The sequence below is a fragment of the Styela clava genome, chromosome 13 (assembly GCF_964204865.1).
Source record: "Styela clava chromosome 13, kaStyClav1.hap1.2, whole genome shotgun sequence".
In the NCBI taxonomy this organism is placed as follows: domain Eukaryota; kingdom Metazoa; phylum Chordata; class Ascidiacea; order Stolidobranchia; family Styelidae; genus Styela; species Styela clava.
In genome coordinates this window covers 4,205,810-4,221,162 of record NC_135262.1, presented here as the reverse complement: position 1 = coordinate 4,221,162, position 15,353 = coordinate 4,205,810, and the positions used below count along the sequence as shown (strand labels likewise).

Sequence of the window (15,353 nt, the reverse complement as noted above, 5' to 3'; positions counted from 1 at the left end):
AACTGTTCGATTTCGGGTGCTCGTTTGCTCGTCTTGGATGGCAGTTCATATAGTTTGAAGGGCTCTATTACGTCACTGTGGTCTGTGACGTCGTAAGGATGTAATTTTTGGATGTGGAAGTATGTTAGGTACAAAATTACATGAGATCCAAAAACTCTACCACAATTCGTCTGTAATAATCAATCAACTAACCATGATTGACACAGAATGTTCGTTTAGCCTGTTTTGTTTTCAACTCAATTCTAATAAGTTTTCTTTATTATAATTTTTTCATATTTTTCTTCTTTTCAGGTTCTTGTTCTATCAATAAATCTCATATAGCTGTATTTTGAAAATGGCATTTTCTTTATCTAAAATTGTGAGCAGATTCTCAAGGAAATCAATTTCATTCGCTACAAATGACTCAAAAACCATTTGTGCACTTGCTGATAAAACTCATTTCGGACTTCGTCACGAGCCCAATCATGTACGTTCATTGGTCACAACAAGTTCTAGGATAAATGGAATTTTAGGTATCGATAACTTAGCTTCCAAAACTATCAAAAATGGGTACTCCAGCTTACACACAGAAGGTGACAGAAGATTTGCCGAACTGTTGCAAGATGAAATTTCAGAAGAGAAAAATCGTTCTGTTCCGTTGCCAAAAATGTCTGATGGATGGAAAGTTTCGTTCAAAGGAGCTGAAGGCTCTCTATCAAAATCTCATGAAGGAGATACAATTGAGGTTTCTTTCACTTTGAATGGGTCTGTTCCTCCTGTCAGCGACGAAGTAGAGGAAGAACCTAATATGGTTTCTTATCCAGATTTCAATATTAAAGTTACTAAATCTGGCAACCCAAAAACTGTAGAATTTGAGTGCTATTTCCCTGATGATGTCCAGTCTGAAATGGCTGATGAATCAATGAGCATGTTCTCTATTCGCAATGTTGTTATTTATGAAGGTGAAATCAGCGATGAAACATATATTATCGACACAGAAAATCTTGATGAAAATGTTTATAGTTATTTTCTCAGTTTCTTAGCGGATCGAAGTGTTGACCAACAATTTGCAGAAGAATTCATTGAGCTTGCCACAGCAGCTGAACAGCAGGAGTATATAATTTCACTGCAGAATTTGAGAGACTTTATATCAAACAAATAACTTTTGTAAAAAATGAAAAGTGCAGCAAAGATTTGGTGTTGCTCTTGCTATGTGTGTGTGAATATGGCCTAATCTTCCACCTACTTGAACAATTACATGAGGGATAAATAGTCACTTTCAATTGTGGCTTAACTTATTTGAGCTTTTCCATAATTTGCCAGTCTTGATGAAGTTTGTTTTTGATTTTTGGAGTATTGTTAGAAAATATTTGGGTACTCCTGTAGTATGTGAACCAAGATGGCTGACACCGGAATGTATAATGTGTACCAGGTTACGGTTAGGCCATAATTTCACTTGGCTAGTCCCCAAACTCGTAATAGAACATAAATAAGGGAAATTGGAATAATAATATGGCCTGACCTTAACCTGGTTCACATAATGCGTTCTGGTGTCCGCCATCTTGGTTTACATACTACGGGTGCGCCAATAATTGTGCTCCTGTTTTGTAGTTTGATATCATTTGAAACTATATAACCTCAATAATGTACATTATTCTGTCAGACAACATTTAGAGTGTCTCAAAACAAAAAAGACTATTATTAAAATCTTGAAAAAAAAGCTGCATATTCTAAACAGCGTTTTCAGGTTTTGGCCTTTCAAGTTTTATGTCAATCAATTTACACTTACTTGTGATATTAAGGAAAAACGAATAATTCAACTACATTGACCGTTTCTTATGTATATTCCAGCTAAAATGCTGCTACATGTGAGGATGGATGTCCAAGACAAATGAAAATATTTGAATACATGAAAATGAATCATTTCCTATAATTGATTTTTTGATTGAATCCTCTAGAACAGTGATTCTCAAACAGTGGGGCGCGTCCCGCAAGAGTGGCATAGACAATTTTTTGAGGGGGCGTGAAGCAAAATCAAAATAATGGTTAGATTTGATTTTGCCTGCCTTATTTTGCATATTTGCATTTCCTATTTTGTCAGCCAAAAACGGCTGTACTAATAAAAATAGAAAATTTTGCTTGTTTTTGAATCTTTTCATTTATTACATTATTTTCAACATGTTTTTTGAACAAAACATACTTGCGCCTTACTAACTGTCAATAATTGTAGCTTATTGTTAGCTAGTTATTTCTGAGGTGGGGTGCAAGACTTGATAAATTCTAAAAAGGCAAGACATGAAAAGTTTGAGAACCACTGGACTAAAATATTTGAATTTAAAAATTTGCCATCTTGAGCATTTGATATCTGTCTGTCTGACAAAAATAAACAAACTTCGGTGCTCCTGAAGTATGCGAACCAAAATGGCAGACATCGAAACGTAGCAAGGGTAACAGGTTAGGGTTAGGCCATAATTTTATTCCAATTTCCCTTATTTTAGAGTTCGAAGACTAGCCAAGTGCCTCTAGTAGTATTTGTACCTAAAATTATGGCCTAACCCTAACCTAATACACATATTACATTCCGATGTCCGCCATCTTGGTTCGCATACTTCAGGAGCCCCCAAACTTCTAATAATGTATTAGGAAATTAATGTCATTCAAAAAATGTTTAATTGAACCATTCTGTATTTAATTTTCAATGGTTTCTGTTCATCATTTTAGAACATATTCAATGTTTCATATTCTGTTCGGTCATCCCTGTGACATGACATCGCACAATGTTTCGCATTTCCTGTGATAATGATATTTGTATTTTCACACAATTATTTGTGCCAAGGACCATTTGCTTGAATTAACATTTTTATGAACATAACTTGAGTGACAGACTACACATATTCATTAAAACTGCGCAATTTTTACATTTCATTAAAAAACATTCTGAATCAGCTTTTTGTGAATCATCTTAACTAATGGGTGGAAAGAGTTAACGTATGTATTTATCTGGTATTATACTTGGATCTCAAGAACAAGAATCTCATCTTTACAAATCTCAACAAAAGTTATTTATGATTTTGTTCTAGGTCACCACTATGGAATTTATGTTATTGTTTTCTTGATGCATGAAGTCATATTTTTGGTTAAAAAAATTTGGTAAATAAATTTTTGCATGAGACTGTACGTGATTTTCCATTCAGAACAGTAGTACCACTAAAAGAATGAAGTGTGTACTACACTTCATTGAGTATCAGATAAGATAGTTTACATCCCACTTGCTGTAACAATTTATAATTTCTCCAAGTGTTAAAGACCCCTCGATTAAGAGCAAACATGCGGTTATGTCAATGTGCCCTCCTGCATCGGTCTTTCGGTTATTGCTCAAGCGAGCCTTACAGAGTGTTATGAATATTAAAATGCAGAGATCTGGTCAGTTGGTTTGTTTGTCAAAGCATTATCATTCCAATTAGCTTATTTGCTACTCTCAACTTTTGTCATAATTTGTGCCACTTTGGTTCTCATGTGACAGTGTGCTCTAATACTATTTTGTAAGTCTTTTAACAAGGCCATTTGTTTGTTTTAAATTAGATTCCTAATTAAGCCTAAAGAGCGTGCTTGTTCATGATAACATTGTCAAAGCTGCCCAGTTTTGGATGTCAATTCAACATTGTTTTGCTCGCAAGAAGAATCTTCGTAAGAGCTAATTCAGGTTTGCGAAATTTAACTGTTGTAGTTTGCCTATAATGAAAGTATTTGCTGGAAGTTTCTTGTTTCCTAAAAGTATGTTTACACAAATGTGCACACAAAACCAAAAAAAAATTAGCATCTCCATGGAGAAAATGTAGTGAAGTAGTCATGTGACAAGAGCATGTTGCTATGTTTGCATTTGTGATTTGACATGCCAGGTTTGAGTGGAGCAGTGAGTGTTCAACTTAGAGTGGAAGGTGTGTTAATCGATTGAACCTCATTCAAGCATGAGTTAGGGACTTGCAATTGTTTCAGCTTGAATGACAAATTCCCAATTAGCGCAAGGCAGCAACTTGCTTTGATTGAGCCTCCACCCTTTTGTACACAATGCTTGAGTACACAGGGAAATTCTTTAATAGATAAAAAATTCCTAAAAGGCTAACTTATTACAATTTGAAAGTCATTATCATACTACATTGAAAAATTGGATAGTGAAAAAATCACTTTCTATAAAAATTCCAATGCACTTCAATTTCTTTTAAAAAAAATAGTTATTTCCAGACATGGATGTGAAGGTGGAGAACCAAGATATTGATATTGAAGCATCATCTCCAAGTTTCAAAGAGATAACGGAAGGAAAAGCAAGGATTCTTTGTGAAAATTCAAATAATGTATTTTATAACAATGTTCAGGAGTTTAACAGAGATATCACGTAAGTCATTCTCCAAACTCATGTGATGTGATGGATGAGGTTGCTTTTCACTGCACAATTTATCAATTCTCTGAGCAATTTGTGACGAGCAGCAAACTCAAAGGTTCGATTCTACGGGAAATCCCGACCTGTATTTTGTCATCCTATTTGTAAGAGCTGAAAATGCTGCCTTACACATGTAGGTCACACACATTGGCGCGGCGGTGTGGCTCAACGGGCTAAGCGTTAGGAATACGCTCGCCACCGCACCTCTAATTACTCTGCGTGGGTTCGCAGGTTCGAATCCCATGCAGGGATGGTTATGTGCGAGAGGATTGCTGGACTCCTCGCCGTCGTTGGGTGGTTCACGTAACCGCTGGTCGGTTACAGCTTCCTCCACCGCCAAGTCCATGCTTCCGAAAACAAACAATATAACTAATCCCAAACCCGACTTGGAATGGTAACCGGACGAGAGGCTGTGGTTCGCCATATGGATAAGCCGTCTTATTGACTTTCCTCTCTCCGGGGATAAATATGTAAATCCTATCCTATCCTAGGTCGTTGCGAAAGGCAATGAAGTTTAATTGCCTTTTCAGACAGCAATGGAAATTCGTTGAAATTTCTAGAAACAGAATATGTACAAATAAACAAGCAATAAACTAATATTATTACAGGATTGCTGCAATAACAGAATTTGCAAAGGAAGAACTCAATAAGAAAGACATTGAAGGTAAACTGCTGCGGGGTATTTTATATTGTGATTTGGTGTAAAAAGTAGATGTCCATGATTGTAATTTTCATATTGCATTGAATATAACTTTGGTGCTCCAGAAATGTGCATACCAATATGGAGGTAACTAATTTTGTTCGTCTACTTTACATCAAATTATGTAAAGGGACGGAAGTCTTTAGGCAGGGAGTATATTCACTTGGCTAACACAGAGAGTCCCCGAACTCGTAATGGAACCAAAATAAGAAAAATTGGAATAAAATTATGGCCTAACCTTAACCTGGAAGACACACACTATTTGAGTACCGTAACTTTGCTATGACGATTGCTCGTTATTCGAAGTATTTATATGGGAACACTTTATATGGCATTGGGTACAATTCATTTCACTTTTAGTCAGAAGTTTGCTGTTAACGCAGTTGTCGTTTGATTATATATTCGAGCATAGCTCTCTTGTTTTAATAACATCCATGTATTCCTAGCTGTAGAATATCACAAAGATGCAAAAAATATTGTTCAACTCAACGATGAAAATGGAGGAAGGAGGAAAGTTTATCCTGGTGAAAAATGTGAGGTATGAAGCATTTATATTTGCGATTAAATAGTTCATGTTGTTTGATTTATTATCAGATATTTAAAGTGCATTTCAATAATTATTATTTTTGAATGCAATGTGGAAAATCATTATGTTCCTGCAGCTATAAAAGCTTCTAATATGACCTGGTTATTTATTTGTTGTATGCGAAACTGTTAGTGGTGAAGTGTTGGAATTTAGCTGACTAAATCACTTTTTATGAATATTTTTTTGGGAACATAAATATGTTGGGAACCTTGCATAATCAGTAATTTATTTTCCATCAATGCTTAAGATACTTAATGTACTTGAAATAACATACAGTGTAGAATAAAATAAGAATAGCATTCCAGGGTGTAGGGAGACGCCAAAATACTGGTTTTCGAGTAGAGACACTCTAGATGGGGTCTGAAACAGCATGAAAATAATTAAATAAAAAATAGGCTCCATGGTGAATTCTGAGACGCTCTTTCATGTATGACAAGCGTCATCAATCAAGGTAACCATGGAAACTGGATGTATTGTTCAATGTGCTGTCATATTTTAATCCTTATTTTACAGGAAGGTATCAGAATACTGGAAGCCCTATCAGCAACTGGTCTACGGTCTGTTCGACTTGCTAAAGAGGTGCCTGGAGTCAAAGAAATAATTGCAAATGATCTTTCGAAAAGTGCAGTTGAAGCAATTCAAAGAAATATTGAACACAATAATGTACAAAATCTGGTAACAGCCAACGAAGATGATGCCAGGTAACAAATTTTCTTATACTACGTTCATTCATGCCTTTTTCTCTGAGCAAGGCATTTTACAAGCAGCTGTTGGCCAATCTAGTACAGTGGTTCTCAAACCTTCTAAGCCACGCCCCCTTTTTGGAATTTATCAAGCCTCGCGCCCCAGCTCAAAAATAACTAGCTAACAATAAGTTATAAATAACAGGTAGTGAGGCCAAAGTATTTTTTGTTCAAAAACCTTGTTGATAATATGTTGATGAAACGGCTTTGTCCTATTTCCCAGATGGACTTATTAGCCGGAAAAAACGCTACATAGATAAATTGGGAGAAACTTTTAAATATACTGCCCAAGCTCCAAGTATACTTCCTGAAAACATTCGGTGCAAATTCGGATATATTTTGCCGAAAATGAAAAATATTAAAATAGTAATATAAAAAGAGAAGAAAAATTTTACTCGTATTAGTCAATTGTTGATAGAAAATTTGTATACATTCCAGCATTCTCATGTACAATCATAAAGCTGGAAGAAAGGCTGCTTTTGATGTCATAGATCTCGATCCTTATGGCACTGCTTCACCGTTCTTAGATGCTGCAGTACAGGCTGTGAGACCTCAAGGTAAGTGTTTGATAAAGAGTAAATCTGCCTAAAGAACTGGTGCAGTTTGGATATAGGAAACTAGTTTTTCATTGACTAATAGCTAAGACTATCAGTTTAAATATATATTTTTCAAAATATGATAATGAAACATTACCAACTGTTCCTGCTGGAAGTAAGTAATCAGGTTCTGGAGACTAAGACGGCTTCCAGGACATTGTTTCAAATAATTTCATTTCAACCAGAAGATATAAATCTTTTCAATTTGTCTTGTATCTGAGATGCTGCAAATTGAAATGCTTTTTTATCAATATATCAACTTGTTTTAAATTGTCATTTTATTTTATTATTCTTTAAAATATGTACTCTGATAATTGTCAGTTTCGTAAGACCAGATAAAGATACAATTGGCTTAAGTAAGCCACGTTTGAATCCAAATTTATCCTTCCAGGCTTTATCTGTTGATTTCAGGTCTTCTGTGCGTCACTTGCACTGACATGGCAGTGCTGGCTGGCAACACTCCCGAATCATGTTGGGCAAAATATAGATCAATGCCGCTGAAAACAAAAGCTTGTCATGAACAGGTATCAGTGGTCGCAGTAATATAACTAGGATTATTTTATTACATTGTATTCAAAACTTCACTGATTAGCCTTGTTCTATCAACACAAACTACAACAAGATTTAGACATTCAAATTTTGTATGTCTTGTAGTATGCAAAACATTCTTTCGGGTTTTAGTCGTTATTGGTGGACAGAAAATCAAGAATTCCGTGGGTTGGCCTCCTCATCATAGATGGCAAAATATAATAGTTTGCTATTCCAAATACATCCAAATTATCATATTGAGCAGGCTGTTTTCGCATTGTGTTTTGAAAAATCATTGTTTGGTATTGGTTTAGTAGCATGAAACATTCAATTTCTTTTACGTTAAGAGTACATGGCGTTCAAACCCAAGACTTTTTTTTAGGTTTCAAAACAATTAGGCCAAACGTTTTTACAACCATTTTTCTCATTGCTATTCAATATTTTTGAAGGCTCTTCGTATTCTTCTTGGAGCCATAGAACAGCATGCAAATAGATATTCAAGATACATTGAACCATTACTTTCTGTGAGCGTTGATTTCTACATCAGAGTATTTGTCAAAGTTCATTTTGGACTAGCGAAAGTAAAGATGTCGGCAAGGTGGTGGGCTTACTCTCTAGTTCTTTTCATTGCGTAACAGATATGTCTATATACAATAGTTTGATATCCTAGAATAGAATTTTTCTTTGCAATTGAAATAGCAGGTAATCTAAATATATAAAATATTCATTTACTGCCAGTTTTTCAAAAAACATACTTTTCATTTGATTTCTTAAAAAGAATTTCTTTTCAATATATCAATTATTGAACATCATTGTAATGTGAACAACAACAACAAGTGCTTTTTCCTCTTCAAATATAATATAATTTTGAATAAATTTTTGGCTATCTTGATTTCTGGCTTTGTTGCATGGCATTAATAAGTACTTTTCTCCTACTACCCCCTCAGGGGTATTCCTGTAGTATGTGTACCAGGTTAGGGTCAGGCCATAATTTTATTCCAACTTTGCCCATTTTAGTTCTGTTATGAGTTCGGGGACTGTCTGTATTAGTCAAGTGAATATACCCCCTGCCCATATGTTTCAGTCTCTTTACACAACTTGAAGTTAGTAGACGAACAAAAACAATTGGTACACACACTTCTGAAGCATTTGAAATCTGTCTTTGATGTTACCAATGCTCATAAATCCAATATATTTTTGTGTTCCAGAAAACAAGCTTATGTAATAAGATGTGGAGGATGTTCAAGTTTCCATATGCAACCTGTTGGCGAAGTTATTAAAACTAAGAACGGGTTGGTTCATTATCGTTGCTTAGTATCCTATTATATATATATATTAGGTAGTTGGCCCTTGGGTGCCAACTGGAGCCTTGATATTCAATATCGAAGCATCAATTGAGAAGTAAATGCTGCTAATTTTGTTTGCATCAAGCAACAATTATTCACAACAAATGAATATAAATGAACTATATTGATATTTTGTGCCGCCCGCGGAATGAGTTTTCCAATTTAGTTTAATCTGGTACATGCGAGTAATTCCAAGCTTATACCCGAGTCAAATTTGTTTTATCTATGCCATAATAGCAGTGAAAACCAATGTCATGAGATTATTAACAAAATTTTTAGAGAGGATATGTTAAATACAGGTGGGACCTGCGGTTTCACCGAGTTATTTTTATCTGACCCTTCTGTAATAAAGATTGAAAATTGATAAAAGTACTTTTTATTCAGTTGTTAATGAAATAGGAAGTTTATAAATCATCGTCCCAGGGCTTTGGCCCGGGTAAACATGCCAAGCTCACATTGTGTATAAAGCTTTTCTTTACTCTATGCTACTACACTTGATTTATTTTTGTTCTTAAAAATTACTTCAACAACTTCAATATTATTTTATTTAAATAAATTACTGTGCTGAATTGCCAAAATTATAGCTGGCATGTATGTCAGATTTGATTGACACGATGAGTTATGAGGAGTACTTTATTGAGTTTCAATAACCTTTTTATATCTTTCTCATTTGCAGCGAGAAACACATACCTGGTCTGGGACCTCCAGTCGGAAGAAAATGTGAATTATGCGGACATAGAAATTCTGTGAGTCTTTGTGTAATTCAGGAGATGGTTATCTCTCGCCCATATCCTATTGTGCTTTACTGAAAAATATACTTTTCGTAATCATAAATTTCTGTGGTGTGGCATGCCTACTCTGTGTGTAAGGGCATGGAAAATCAAATATTCGGCCCCTAGTTTGCCCCTCCTAATCACTATTAAATTATCCAATTTTGGTCATCACACTTGCTTATTTCGCAATTGAGCATTAGTTACATTTATATCAACAATGCAATTATTCTTATGTTTTAGGTGGGAGGGCCAATATGGGCAGCACCATTGTACAACACAGATTTCTTACATAAAATCCGATCATCTGTGAAAGCGTTTCCTGAGAGATTGAATACGTCGAGTAGAATAAACGGATTTTTAACTATGATGTTAGAGGTAGGAAAAATAGAGAAGAGAAATTTTTTTTAAATTATAAAAGAGAGGAATGGATACTCCCAAAGTATGCGAACCAAGATGGCAGACACCGGAACGTAGTATGTGTACCAGGTTAAGGTTAGGCCATAGTTTCAGGTACAAATACTACGGGAGTCCCCGAAGTCGTAATAGACTAAAATAAGGAAAATTGGAATACAATAATGGCCTAACCCTAACCAGGCACACATACTACGTTCCGGTATCCACCATCTTGGTTCACATACTTCGGGAGTGCCGAGGAATGTGTCGTGAGGCAGCTCATTAATATGGCAATATTAATGGCAATTAATATGGAGTGATTTGATTGTTAAGAAAAGCTATTCTCATCTCCAGAGTCAAACTATACAATTCTTTGCAGTAGGAGTTTTGAGCAAAACACAATTTAAAATACATTGCATTGACTGGTGCTTCCAAAAAGACAATTAAACCAAGCTTACATACGCTACACAGTTTTTGCAATCAAAATAATCAAAGACGACATACTTCAATATCATACCCCCACCCAACAAGCTGAAATTCAGCAAGCGTTTTTGCCTTCACATGATATGAACAGAGGCGAAAAGAAACAAAATCTACTCAGAATCCCTTCTCAAGGAACAAGAACACTCGGACATAAGCGTAAGGCCTGGGTACGGAGTTAATCACGAATGCCAGCAGTTTAATCAGAGTCTTAAAGTTTTTGTCAACCCAATAGGCCTTTATTTTTACACATCTCCACAGCTATTTAAAACAGAAAAGAATATGTTTGTAGGTCATTTCTCTACACTGTAGTCAATCAAATTGCCAGAATTTTGACTAATCACATTGTTTTTTTCATAATATCTAGGAATTACCTGACATTCCTCTTCACTATGTTTCTGATGAATTATCAAGCGTAATGAAATGCAGTTGCCCACCAGAAGTAATGTTAAGGTGAGTTTGAGAAATCTAATTACATTTTATAGACACCAAGAAATAAATAATTATTTGGAAAATGAGTCGAGAATAATTTCCTGGCGCATGATTGGTCAAGTTGGATATATTGTACTTTATTCGAATTTTGAAGTTTTGCAACTTTTCTCCTACTTGGTTACTGAAATTTTTAGATTTATACGTACACTTACGGACACTTCTGTCACATGGATTATTGACTCCATATAAGAACAAATTTTAACTAACTCCTTCAGACCTAAGATATGGCGCTCCGGAAGTATTCGTACCAAGATTAAGCACAATCTGAACAACCCTAACCTGGTACACATACTATGTTCAGGTTGTGCGGCATCTTGGTACGAATACTTCGGGAGCACCTAAGATATTACTATGAAAACAACAAACAATGCTGTTATAAACAACAACAGAGCAATGCTAAAATATATGGACACAAGATATTTCGAAGTATTTCCAGGTTTCGAAAATAAACAGCAAAATTTTGGAGGAAATAAATCACAGAGAAAATTTACAGAAGAATAGCTTTTTAGCGACTTCTTCTACCTTCAAGTACTGAAATCGATCATGATCTGACAAAAATTTGTAATAGAACAGAAATTTTGTGGAATTACTTTATAATTCTCATTTTATTTTTCAGGTCAGCGATTATGAATGCTGGCTACAGAGTGTCTTCATTCCATGGAAGGAAGTCTTCAATAAAAACAGATGCCCCTCCTAATGTTATATGGGATATTATGAAAGCATGGGTACGTTAGTTTGAAAGTTGGCTGCTCATTTTAAAAATAAAGCCATATATACTCTTATTTACCCTTTTGCAAATTACAAAATTAAAATATCTCCGCATATTTTTTTACTTGTATAAATACCTCAAAGGCAGCAAGAAAGGTTAGGGTTAGGATCTACATATTTAGCCCGGGGAGAGGGGAGTCGATAAGACGGCGTAATCATGTGGCGAACCACGGCTTCTCGTCAGGTCACCAGTTCATGACCGGCTTGGGATTGGTTAGCCAGTTCTTTGTTTCCAGACGAATGGACTTGACAAACCAACAAAACGATCCAGGAGCAGTTAGAATAAGATACAAACATCAATGAGTATTTATTTCCAATTTAGTTCAAACCTAAATTGTGAATCATTTTCCCAATTTCTTAGCGGAGATGAGCACAACTGAATATTTTCCCGAAATTGCAAAGGGAATTTATCGATACCATATATTGTTTTGGCCCTCACAGATGTATTGAATGAAGTACTACCGTAAACATACTTAAACAACTACTGATTAAGAAACAACAAACCTGGTTGAGAAGTTAACTTACTTTGTAATAAAATTGAAATTGTAAGGGACTGTAGTATGATAGACACCCTATATTATTAAAGAATATAAAATATCAATGAAATCCAATAGAGAAATTAACACAAATCATATTTACAGAGATAGTTTTTATTGCCAACTAAATGTTTATACCACTCTATCATTCAGCAATATTTTCCCTTTTTCAGTTTGAATCCTGTGATAATAACAAAAAGAAAAAGTTGAAGGAAGGCACTCCTGTACATGCGTTGGTCAACAGAACTTCAACAACAGAGAAAATAGATTTTACAAAACGAGACGATGCCGTATCTGAGTCAAAAAAGAAAGGGGTCGTCAGGTTTCCTACATTGCCTGATTACTGGGGACCAAAAGCAAGGGCGAAAGAAGGAAGGTAATTTTGTCTACTACATCAATCCCCTTGTGTTCCACAGTTTAATAACCCTTATCTTCATTAAAATTTCGTGTTTTAGTGATGGAGAGATGGGACCTTCGGAATATTTGAGAGAAAAAAGTAAGAAATTTCAAGGAAAGAGGAAAAACAAAAATGAAGAGACGACAGAAAAGAAATTAAAAATGGATGATGGTATGTGTACAGTTTGCATCAAGGCCTCTCGTCCAGTTACCATTCCATGTCGGGAATGGGGTTGGTCAGTTACTGGTTCTTTGGAAAAGTGGTCTTAATGGTGGAGGAAGCCGTAACCAACCAGCGGTTATGTGAACCACCCTACGGCGGCGAGAAGTCCAGCAATCCTCTCGCCCACAACCACCCAAGCATGGGATTCAAACCTGCGAACCCACGCATAGTAATCAGAGGTGCGGTGGCGAGTGTATTCCTAGCGCTTAGCACGATAAGCCACACCGCCGCGCCGCGCACAATGTCTGGTAAATACTCCCAAACCAGCAGTTCCCAAGCTGGGGATCTCTGAGGGGGCTAAGTGCAAAACCGGTTTTACTTTTCAAGAAAACTCCGTTTTTCCTAATTCAATTGCTTGATAAGGTTATTTCACAGGGTAATTTCACTTGGTTGAGCATGAATTATTTGAATATAATGGGATTTGGAATCTACCAATCAAAATAACTCTATATATACCACTGGAATGATAAACAGGTGGCCATGGATGCTAAATGCCTCCAGTCAAATCACTCGAGCCTCCAACAGTGGTTCAAACTATTTTTATCGTGAATGTTTAACTATACATGGCTTGAAGAAAAATTTTTTATTTCATCTTACTTCAGGAATATATATCACCAAACAAACGGTTATAGACATTTCGGACCTGGCGATCGGCCAAAGTGTCCAACAGTGTTGTTTTGTTTGAAACTTTTAAATTAGCCTTCGCTTTCATTAATTATAAAAACGAAATACTTTAACAAAATAATAATAAAACAATGTAGTACTTACTGAATTTAGGCAAATATGCAATCACGGCGATCATGCCTTGTTGATAAACGTATCTGCCCAACTCAAGCCTGCATAGTTTTGGGACATCTGATGTGAAACATCTATTGGTCGAAATTTCTGCATCTCCATGGGGTGACCACCAACTATTGACTCAATTCAGTACAATTAACTATTGCTTGCATATATAGTCAAAGAAATAAACAAAGCCATGAACAGTAAAGGCTGATTATGTTACAGCTAGTAACAATTTTTGTCTGCGCGTCTTGGACGACAATCTGCAGATTTTGGCAGGCGGTATTGCGCTGTCGTGGCATGTAGTGATGCAAATTTTGGATGACGTTCCCAGGAATGACATATTCAAAACGTTTTGAGCCACGCCAACTAGGAGCACTTGTGGTATTAAACTACACCAGACCCAAATTGAGCTTTTTGTTTTCAGAAGTCCAACCTGAGACAGTTGTAGAATGAACAGATGTTTTTTGACTTTGGGGGAGTATGGAGACTCTGTATCCTAGATGCAAAGAATGGGTTGAAGACCAAACACTGTCGAAGATGAAAAGAAATCATGGGACAATCTGGCCCTCACATTGGACTTTATGTTGCAATCTGGTTTCAATCAAAAGCATGTTGGGTCATGGTGTCTCTCGGACTGCTTGTTGCAGCAAATCTAAGAAAAACCATGCTTTACAAACCTTTTTTTTCTTGGCTAGTACAAAATAGTTCATTTTTGCAAAAACTCCAAAAGATTGAATTCAGATTACTTGTACTGGTTGTCTACATGGCAGACCAATCGAAGACTAAATATCTTGATCAGTAGATGTGAAAACCAGTTCATGAGTGCCAATATGCGATTTCGGTACCAACAATTTTTCAAGGGAAACATTAATTGCCTTTTACGGAGATTGTCTTTCGAATTGGCAACTGGAACGCTATATTTCTAAGCTATGCATTGGCAAGACGTGCTCATGAAATATTAAATGATGCTTCAAATATGGTAAAAAGAAATTTGTGCGTTTTACCCGAGGGTAGAGAAAATTTTTTTCGTACTGCGCGAAGTTTTGGGACAGCGAGAATGTTTAATTTTGAAAAATCGCAAACAACTGAAGAAATAAGCTTTGTGCAATAGATTCGTAAGATTTGAGGCTTGCATAGTTCTCTGAAAAATTGTTATATTTTGAGTCTAGTTCCAGGTATGTCTTGGTATTGGTTTTAATAGAGTTTAGAAATAAATTTAAATTTGTGGACTATACCTTTATGAATATGGGTTAAGATGCATAGGTCGTAGGACGAATAGAAGCAATCCACAGGTCTTCATGGAATGACTCTTTACTTTGGGGTCAAATAATTCCAAATGTTCAGATTTATAAAACTTGCTACACTTTAAAGATCATTTTGTTTATATATCTACCTAGTTTATAGTAAGTGTTGCACATGGGTTTCTGCTCCACTGAAAGGGTTGTGCCAGTCCTAATAACGATGGCATTGAAGATCTGGGTTCAGCAACCTAACTTAAGATCATTGTATGCTGGACTAGTGTTTTCCAACCTATGGGTCAGTCAATTTTGTACCTGAAAAGAACTAGATGCCACCTAGTATTGTTATCATATC

General features: G+C 35.8%; 2 protein-coding genes across 2 annotated transcripts; both read left to right on the top strand.

Annotated features, from left to right (window-relative positions):
- Positions 1–264: 264 nt before the first annotated feature.
- LOC120332533 (complement component 1 Q subcomponent-binding protein, mitochondrial-like) lies at positions 265–3,562 on the top strand. Its single transcript, XM_078119350.1, has one exon. It carries the CDS (start codon positions 335–337, stop codon positions 1,139–1,141), a length of 807 nt encoding a protein of 268 aa, XP_077975476.1. The 5' UTR covers positions 265–334; the 3' UTR covers positions 1,142–3,562.
- Positions 3,547–14,967, top strand: LOC120332515 (tRNA (guanine(26)-N(2))-dimethyltransferase-like). The gene is made up of 16 exons (XM_078119349.1): positions 3,547–3,682; positions 4,222–4,372; positions 5,026–5,081; positions 5,564–5,655; positions 6,217–6,404; positions 6,885–7,003; positions 7,454–7,566; positions 8,020–8,168; positions 8,779–8,862; positions 9,593–9,662; positions 9,930–10,064; positions 10,930–11,015; positions 11,671–11,779; positions 12,532–12,734; positions 12,814–12,926; positions 14,185–14,967. The coding sequence occupies exons 1-16, from the start codon at positions 3,595–3,597 to the stop codon at positions 14,211–14,213; spliced, it is 1,785 nt and encodes a 594-aa protein (XP_077975475.1). The 5' UTR covers positions 3,547–3,594; the 3' UTR covers positions 14,214–14,967.
- Positions 14,968–15,353: the final 386 nt, after the last annotated feature.

Bases quoted from the DNA above. Each gene is read 5' to 3' on its own strand.
- LOC120332533 (XM_078119350.1), top strand. From the start codon at position 335: ATGGCATTTTCTTTATCTAAAATTGTGAGCAGATTCTCAAGGAAATCA.
- LOC120332515 (XM_078119349.1), top strand. From the start codon at position 3,595: ATGATAACATTGTCAAAGCTGCCCAGTTTTGGATGTCAATTCAACATT. The intron at 5,656-6,216 runs GTATGAAGCATT...CTTATTTTACAG, and splicing joins ATCCTGGTGAAAAATGTGAG to GAAGGTATCAGAATACTGGA. The intron at 7,004-7,453 runs GTAAGTGTTTGA...TGTTGATTTCAG, and splicing joins ACAGGCTGTGAGACCTCAAG to GTCTTCTGTGCGTCACTTGC.